Source organism: Arachis stenosperma, chromosome 10, assembly GCF_014773155.1.
Source record: "Arachis stenosperma cultivar V10309 chromosome 10, arast.V10309.gnm1.PFL2, whole genome shotgun sequence".
Classification (NCBI taxonomy): domain Eukaryota; kingdom Viridiplantae; phylum Streptophyta; class Magnoliopsida; order Fabales; family Fabaceae; genus Arachis; species Arachis stenosperma.
Window position 1 is genome coordinate 126,081,950 of NC_080386.1, and position 9,804 is coordinate 126,091,753.

Sequence of the window (9,804 nt, forward strand, 5' to 3'; positions counted from 1 at the left end):
TGTATTGTTTCTTGTTTTGATTTTTCAATGTAATTTTTGTTATGTAATACTAGTTATTATGAGTATTCTACACTGTTTTGGCTATGAATAATGTGATTATATATGAGATTTTGTAACTATTTTAATGAAATTTTGCAGACAGTTTGCATCTAATTTAATGAGATTTTGCACACGAGTCAGATATTTTGCAATGAGATTTTGCACACTTCACTGAGAACATTAAAGTGAAAAATCTTGTTAAAGTGGGTGCAAAATGTCTGATTCATGTGTGCAAAATTTCATTAAATTTAGTGTAAATTGTGCTAAGTAAGGTGTGCAAAATCTCAATAAAGTAGTTACAAAATCTCATATATAATCACATAAATCATTGCCAAAACAGCGTGAAATACTCATAATAACAAAGTATTATATAACAAAAAGTACACAAAAAAAAAAAATCAAAACAAGAAACAACAAACACTAGGTACTATAATTTATACCCATATTGCTAGGCATCATTAATTTGTTTGGTTCAACTTCTTCAACTAATTTCATTAGTGATCTCATACTGTTTTCATCTTTTTCCTCTTCCCTATTAAATCAATACAAACAATAATTAGATTTGCACAACGACAAATAAAAAACGAAATCATAACTATAAGGAAGCATGTACACTATTTTTATCTTGTTTTGACATCCTTCTCCTCATTGCATCACTAGAAAGAAGCATACACTCTATATTTTACTTTACATTCTCTTTTATTACAAAAGATAAATCAAAACTAATTTTACCTTCTTTTATCTTTTTCCTCTGACACATTGTCTTCTTCCATTGACATTTTGTTGTCATTATTTTCTTCATCAAATCTATAAACAAGAAATTTTGGACTTCCAAATCTATAAACTTAAAGGTGACCTTAGAACAAAAATTACTGAGCTTTGAAGCTATCATAAAAATAATAACAAAATATTAAAAAAATCTAGTAGTACTAAAAGTTTAATTAGTGATAAAGAATGTTTGTAAAACTTATAGGCTTCAGTCCTTTCTTTATAACACCCTAAAACTGTATTTATTTACCATTCTTTTTTCTCCTTCATTGTGTTATCATCCTTATTAAGCTCCTTTGCCCCCTTTTCTTAGCCAAATTTGTTGGTACTCTTGTTGTGTTCTTTGCAAACTTAGCATCAACAACACCTTACTTAACTAAAAGGATAACAATACCCTACAAGAATAGTCACACAAATAAATGTTTTGTAAGAAAAGAGAAGAATGTGACAAGATAAAAAAAACCTATATTAAATTAATAAGATAGAGTGGATAAAACAAACCGTTGGCCTTTGTTTTGATGACTCCTGTATTAACTTCTTGTCAAGTTTTTCTTTATCCCCCAATAAGCAACCCATGGTGGTGGAGGTCCCATATAATTTTTCTTATTTCCAAATGCGTCTTTGTGGTAATAGATACTTTACAAACAAAATAATAAACGTAATGATTATCGTCAAAAGAGAAATCGAAAAAGGAAAGAAAAAGAGAAGTACAATAAGTTGATTACCATCAAAACATAAAGACAACCATATATACTTAATGTATTTTTTTCTTAAAATTTTCAACCCCTTTCATAAGCTCATCATGCACAAATCTTGTCCAATTGTATCTTGTGATATTCTCTACATCAACAATGGCACGTAAGTACTTTGGAGATGTGATAGGACTACTTGTTGGTGCCAAAAATGAGTTAATAATGAACATTGTAAATGCTCTCCTAAAGTAATCTCTTTCGTTAGATATTGAAACATTATATTCTCTTGAATATAATATTTGTGAATATAATATTTCTTGTAGCCATGGGCTTCTCACAGACTTGAACGGGACAACCAATCTTTCTTACTCTAAAGTCCATTCTTCTTATTTCGGAAAGATTTTACCAATTGAAGGTAATCCTAGAGCTGCCCTAATTTTGTCTGTTGTCACATTGATATCCCCACCTCTAATTCTAGTTTGCTTGTTGTTGTGTTATATGCTTTAGCAAGTGCGAGGAATAATCGCCTATCAACTTTCCAATTTCGAATAGTCTTTTAGGATGAAAATTCCATTTTATCAACTTCAAGTTTTTGCTCTTTTGTGAGTGAATTTATGATTTGGTGAAAAATAAATTGGGAGAAGAACGACATTCTATCAATTTCTGCAAACATAAAGTAAAAAATTTTCACCCAATTTAACCATGATTTGTTTGAATAATATAATAATAATAACAAACTATGCTAAGTCATGTGTGCAAAATCTCATTAAACTGGGTACAAACTGTCTGATACATGTGTGCAAAATCTCATTACATTAGGTGTAAACTGTGATGAGTAAGGTGTGCAAAATCTCATTAAAGTGAGTGTAAACTGTTTGATTCATGTGTGTAAAATCTGATTAAAGTGACTGCAAATTATTTGATTCATGTGTGCAAAATCTCATTAAAGTGAGTGCAAACTATCTGATTCATTTGTGCAAAATTTCATTAAGAAGGGTGTCAAGTGTACCGAGTAAGGTATGCAAAATCTCATTAAAGTAGGTGCAAAAGTATGAGCAATGAACTACATCAAAAGTTATGAATATCACATATGCACAGATAAATTCCACGTACACACTATCTAGCATACATATAATTACATGTTAAAACCAAATAATTAAAACTCAAAACAACGAATTTACCTATCTAATTTTTTAATGTAATTCAAGATTGTACTCAGTCACACTAGATTAAGGGGGGTTGGTTTGCTTCTTTTCACAAAAACTCAACTTTTCTTTTTTGTTTTAACTGACAAAAAATCAATTCGCACTTCTCACATTTTTGTGTAAATTTTATAAGTAGCAAGACAACTTGAGCCAGCAATAGCAGAAACAACGAAACTGGACTACAACTAATAATCAAGATCTTAATTTTGAGAAATCTAAGCATTTATAAGGACACAAATTGACTGTAAAATTACTTTCTGAATAATCAGTAGCAAGCGCACCCTAAATAAGTCTAAGAGTGGTTTCATATCGTGCACCAAAGCTTTATTGTTATAAATTGTCTTATAGATAAGTATAAATTGAACTATTGAAGAGAACAAAAAAGCAAAGAACTGTTATAAAATCAGATAGATAAAATTCAGTAGATGCTAAAACAATAACTTTGCAAGTAATAAACACAAAATATACCTGAGATGCTAGTTCTTCAAGAGTTTTCTACTGCATTTTCTTTCTTGTTTCTGTTCCAGATTTCTTTGTATTTGTACTTTTTTGCGGCATCTTAATATCTGGATCTTTTTTCATTTCAAATAATCACAGCATATTAATCATGTTTTATGAAAGCACATAAGTCAATTGATTGGGGGCAAAAAAGATTAATAGTCAATTGATGCATTATTTGATTAACCAATAAAACATATTATTTACACAAACACAAATAAAAAATCTAGTCACATTACAAATCAATTGCACATTTCCGATCAGAAGCATAACGCATCAATAACGATTGCCAGTATTGCCACAACAAAGCTCTGCCAACAATAGCCATTGTCAAAAGTCAATTACCTGTTAAGTAACTGAGATAATGGCATAATGAATTTTTTCAAAGATTTATAAATTAAAAGTACCTAAGTTTTATAAATAAGATATGATAAATCAAAATCAAAATCAAAAGATATTTATTATAGAGTGCTTAAAGATTTTCATGAATAGACAGAAAATATTGAGTCATATTTTTGGGTGCCATTATGAGTTTTTCTTGCGTATTTTGAATTGATACAGAATGATAATACCAGTAATGAACGGATTATCTAGGACAGAGACTCAGGGTCAAATACACAATTGAACTATATATATGTTAGTTTACACTTACCAAGTTTAAAGAGTAGTTATATGACAATTCAAATTTGAGTTAAACAAAGAGATCAATATTACAATGATGCTAAGTCAGTCTATTTTAGTTGCAGAGTCCAACTTCATGATGCAGTTTTTCCCAGTTGGTTCACTGCATACAAAACATATACCAAAGCTCAGATACACTAGAAATGAAAGCGAGAAGCAAAGAGCTGCAAAAAGCAATAAATTAATAGAAATCAAAACTAATTAACCTGCACATTAAAATTTTTCAGTAATACAAATTTTAACCTTGCAATAACACATAAGTAGAAATGAAAGGGAATTTATAGAGTTGAGAGATGTTGTTGCAGAGAGTAACACTGCTTTTATTGGAGACGCTATTGGCGATGGACAGCGAGCTCAAGAAGACTGATTTGCGTTGAGAGTGCTCATCAACGTTGAGAGCAAGAAAGAGGGCGTGCTGCAAGAGTGTCAAGAGAGAGAAAGAGAGTGGGATTTTGCGAAGAAGAAGAGCGTGTAAGTTAAAGAGTGTGTACTCACGCTCTCTATATGCATTTGAGCTTCTTTTTTTTTTGGTGTGGAAAAATACCAATGTTGGTTGTTTGCTAGCCCAAAAATTAAAAAATTGCTGACTCCCTAGCAAATATTTTTTTATTTAAATTAAATAAATATAGTATTTACCAAAATAAATAAACGTTGAAAAAATTACCAAAATACATCCTCAGTCACATCTCGGGTACTGAGGGTCATTGTCCAAAATGGTCACATCTCGAGTGCACTGACCCCGTGCTGTGATAGGGTGTCTGCAAATTATATCTCAAATGCAACCGTGATATGAACATAAGCATATTTCGGATACACTGCACCCGAGATATGCAAGTCACCCATTGTGATCGTAGGGCATCCGTTTTTAACGTGGAAGAGATGGAGCCGTGGATGGTTGGTCACAGACTTCATATCGCGTTCGTCTGACCGAGCATACATGCGACTGCGGCCTGTTCCAGTCATTACATTACCCATGTCGACACGCCCTGGCGGCATGTGCAGCTGGGAGTATTGAGTGGGGTCATTTCGTGGACCCTGTGTACACGATGGCCTCTGTATTCAAGGTATACGAGAGGGAGTTTTCGCCGATACTAGACGAAAATATGTGGCCTCCATGGTACGGTGCAAGCCTGAAGCCCAACTCAGCCATGCGAAGGAAGGCATCGGGAAGACCGGTATCCCCTTGGATCCGGAATGAGATGGATGCCATTGAACGTGCGGAGAAGAGATGTGGGCTCTGTCGTGGAGAGGACTACACCAGACGTGGGAGTTCCAATGCGCCCCACTCGGATCCATGACGACGCATACAGTTTAGGGTTTAGGCCTTTTGGTTCCGATGTTGTCACTTTGATGTAATGATTGTTATTAAATATGTTTAATGTATAATGAAACATAATTTCTGTATAACTAGTTACTTTCGATATTACATGCCTATTTTTTATTTACAATGTTACAATATTTTCGTAAAAAAAGCATTCACCAAAATGGATAAATAAATAGAGAACGAGTCTGGTAATACCCTGATAATTTTCTCTTATCTCGGATGCACTGATCCGAATAAAAAAAACGCGTATCTCGAGTCAGTATATCTGAGATATGCTTATGTTCATATCACAGTTGCATCCGAGATATGATTCGCAGACACCCAATCACAGCACGGGGTTAGTGCACCCGAGATGTGGCCATTTTGGATAACGACCCTCAGTACCCGAGACATGAAAAAAAAATCCCCTCTAGCAATGTTGAGTTATTAAATGGGAAAAAAATGACTACATTCTAAACAAAATATTGACTGTTTATACATTTTCTTTTATTTAGTATTTAGATGATGTTTAGAAAGGTTAATAGCTAGTGTTTAGAAAGAGCTGGGTGTTAACGTCGTCTTTAGATGATGTTTTTATACAAAAATACAAAGTGCATTACTGAAGTACTGAACTGAATAGTATCTTAAAAGATAAGTACTTGTGATCATGAAATGGAAAGCTGCTAACACCAAACTCAAACATTAGGTCTATATAATATATTATCATCATGATTTTATATGTAAGTTGAGAACAAGAAAGCCAAAAGAGAACACATTTAATATAGGCAAACAATTCTTCAAAGCTCAAGAAATCACAGTAACAGCCAAAACACACTGAAAAGTGACACAATAATGGGTCAACCCTTTATTTAGTAGGGAACTATGGGATGACCTCCATTCACAAAGTGACCACAGGTATTTTGATTTAATCATCACCATGGCGATGATGATGCCTGTTGCGATGCTTCTTCTTCTCATCATCATCATCATCAGAGTCATCTCCCTGCAATGGTGGGAAATGAACATAAGATTAATATGAATTTGAATCGAAAGAAACTGTATTTAGAAAATGTCAATGCTTCAAACTATTAGGAAGCATTTTAAAATGCAGATAACTTGGATAGGGAAAATCACTTCATATAAAGGTGGACATTGTTTGCCAATACTAGATATAATTTTGAACCCAACTATACCAAGGAATTAGTTCCAAGCACAATCCAACCTTCATGGAATTTTAACAAATGATGCTAGATCCAGAACACAATTCAATTGACCTGTATATGTTTTGCAAAAAACATCCAGGGGAGAACTCGACGAATACACATATAGATGCCTTGCACAATTACATGTACAGATTTCCATCATGTATACACTAAAAGGTTCCAAATAAGGTATAGCACTTCAGTGTATGAGTAAACTAATAATGCGAACAGCAGGTATTACTATTTTAAAAAAGAAAATCGGGAAATTTCATAATTGAAGTTAAATAATTTATTCAAACAGAAAAAAGTTAATAAAGAAAGTTTGAAGAGAATTAGAGGTCACTATATGATCACAGTTGGAGGTTTTGAAGTTTGAACTACAAAGATTAAGGGTTCATCTAAAGTATTAATCATCTAAACAGAGCAGAAAATGAGAAAATACAACCCATTCCTCCATTATAGTATCTCGTATTCTCATATCTGCCTGAAAATGTACAAGGGAATAAAGAAGGTAAAATCTAAATAAATATATATCCGAGTCTTGAAATTGAATACAAAACCACTTAAATTTAAGGTGACCGGTTGGGATTACTGCTGCTTTTCAAAAGCTATAGCAGTTATGTTTGGTAATACAAAGCAAAAGTTACCTTCAATAAATAAGCATAAGCTACAGAAAATAGTATTTGGTGAAATTGCTAAAATTATTTAGACTTTTTAATTATGAAAGCACAACAAGAACAAGTACTGATTATACAGGGAGAATATGAAATGATGAGCACAAATACTTGCAAAATCCTTCTACTTCATAGGAAACAGGAAAAAATTCACACATTCAAGCTCAAAATACGTTATCATTTCAACCATGGAACAAATACAATATCTAAACTGCGCCATTAAGTTATACAAACCGTTACGAGCTTCTCCAAAAGTGCCACCAAAATATAAACGAACAGCATTACATCAACTAATCAAAGCAATCAACCAACTCCATATCAACAATGCAGTTAAAGAACAATCTAACTAAGGTTTTGAAACGCAAACAATAAAGCAAAACAAGCTCCTATGAGTGTATGAAATTAATAAGCTACATACTAACAAGCTACACTATACAAAGAATTGCAATTATCAGAAAGTTGCAATACATCAAAATTTAAAAGTGCAACCAAGTAATTCATGGAATGTGATTTGATGACTTACATATTTCTTGCGTCCGTAGCTCTCTTCGCTGCCATAGCTGGGCTTACGGTACCCCTCTTCCTCAGAGCGGCCATAACCATAGCTTGGCTTCTCCTCATACTCACTCGTCCCATAACCCACATTCTCCTCCTCATTCTTCCTCCCATATTCAGATTCCTGTCTCCGTCCACCACCGTACCCGGATCCATATTCAGATTCCTGTTTCCGGCTGCCACCGTACCCGGATCCATACTCGGAGGATCCATACTCAGATTCCTGCTTCCTACCACCACCATATCCCGATCCATACTCAGAGGATCCATACTCAGACTCCTGCTTCCTACCACCATAGCCAGAACCATATTCCGACTCCTGCTTGCTACCACCATAACCAGAACCGTATTGTGACTCTTCCTTCCTACCACCATAACCAGAACCATATTCTGATTCCTCCTTTCTACCACCATAACCTGATCCGTATTCAGATTCTTGCTTCCTACCATAACCTGATCCATACTCAGACTCTTCCTTCCTACCACCATAGCTGGATCCATATTCGGACTCTTGCTTCCTACCATAACCAGATCCATATTCAGACTCTTGTCTGTTACCACCATAGCCAGATCCATATTCAGATTCTTGCTTCCTACCATAGCCGGAACCATATTCAGACTCTTCTTTGTTACCACCATAGCCAGAACCATATCCAGATTCTTGCTTCCTGCCATAACCGGATCCATATTCTGACTCTTCCTTGTTACCACCATAGCCAGAACCATATTCAGATTCTTGCTTCCTACCATAACCGGATCCATATTCAGACTCTTGCTTCCTACCATAGCCGGATCCATATTCAGACTCTTGCTTGTTACCACCATATCCAGATCCGTATTCAGATGATGGCTTCCTACCATAACCGGATCCGTATCCTGACCCGGAATCCTCATTGTCGGGTCTTCTGCCGTATTCCGAAGATGGCCGATCATAACCCGATCCTCCGGTGTATCCAGAGGCTCCGCCGGCGGGGGCAGGACGGGGCTTAGGGCGGGCATAGCTGCTGTACTCGGTGGCTTGGGCCTCGTCGCCGTAAGCGGAGGGTTCGGAGTTAGCGGAGTATTGAGGGCGATCGTAGTCGAAGTCCTCGGAGGAACCGGAGATTGGGTAGCAGGTCTCATCGGAGGGAGGGAAGGGACGGCCATAGGTGAGGGTGATGTCGTAGCCGCCGCCGTAAGGGGTGGGATCGTACTCGTCCCAGTCGTCGACGGTGTCGTCGCCGCCGCGTCTTCTTCCACTAATGTACGACATTGTGTTTGTTGATCAGATCGGTTCTTTCTCTCTCAGGACAAATGGAACGATGATTGTGGATAGAAGAAGAATGAGTGGGATTTTATTGAATTGATTTTGATTGATTGAAAGCGGAAACAATGGAGCGAAGGTTCAGGATAACGAGATCGATGAAACGACATCGACATTAGCGTTTTGTATACATTAATTGTAGTTAAATGTTAAAACGTGATTAGTCATTATTAATTTATTATAATTAAGCCATTCCTACATAGGATCTATAGGTTAAAACCAATGTTCTGGAAATTAAATCGGTCATCAAAACTGTTTTATTTATTGGTTTATTAGTTTATAGATTCAACTAGTTCGATTATGGTTAAACTAAAAAAATTATAGAAAAGTTTAGAGGGCCAGCAATTTTATTGCATTTTGGCCAGTATGTAATCAGTAGAGAAAGGTGAGTCATTGGATGAAATTTCACACCAATTTCACACCATCAAATCATCATTAATGGCTAGTTGATGGCTATCAATCACAAATGTTACTGGCCCCTAGCATTGTTTAAAAATTATTTTATAATAAAATAATAAATAAAATATAAATATACACACTAAAACTATAATTAATTTACAAACTCAAAAGTTTTCTTTAAAATACTCTTAAAATATATGTTTTCAAGTACTTTTGTCATCATCATCTTTAGTTTTACACTCATCACTCAATTAAAAAATCCACAACTCTAATCCTCTATAATTTTTTTTGGAAAAATAAAATTTCATTCAAAAAGAAAACTATAGCTGTAAGTAATTGAGAATATTTGTGAGACTCGACACCAAGACATAGAACAAGTATACATATAGAGCAACACCAAATAATCCAATTCTCAATTCCATAAATCATAAACAAAAAGGTGTCTAAATATCCACATAATCAATCAAATTTAGCATTAAAAAGAA

General features: G+C 34.8%; 1 protein-coding gene across 1 annotated transcript; it reads right to left on the minus strand.

Moving 5' to 3' along the window:
* Positions 1-5,870: 5,870 nt before the first annotated feature.
* LOC130955112 (uncharacterized protein At5g39570) lies at positions 5,871-8,980 on the minus strand. Its single transcript, XM_057881904.1, has 2 exons — positions 7,586-8,980; positions 5,871-6,189 (listed from the first exon to the last, which is right to left on the minus strand). Exons 1-2 carry the CDS (start codon positions 8,867-8,869, stop codon positions 6,112-6,114), a joined length of 1,362 nt encoding a protein of 453 aa, XP_057737887.1. The 5' UTR covers positions 8,870-8,980; the 3' UTR covers positions 5,871-6,111.
* Between the last annotated feature and the right edge of the window lie 824 nt (positions 8,981-9,804).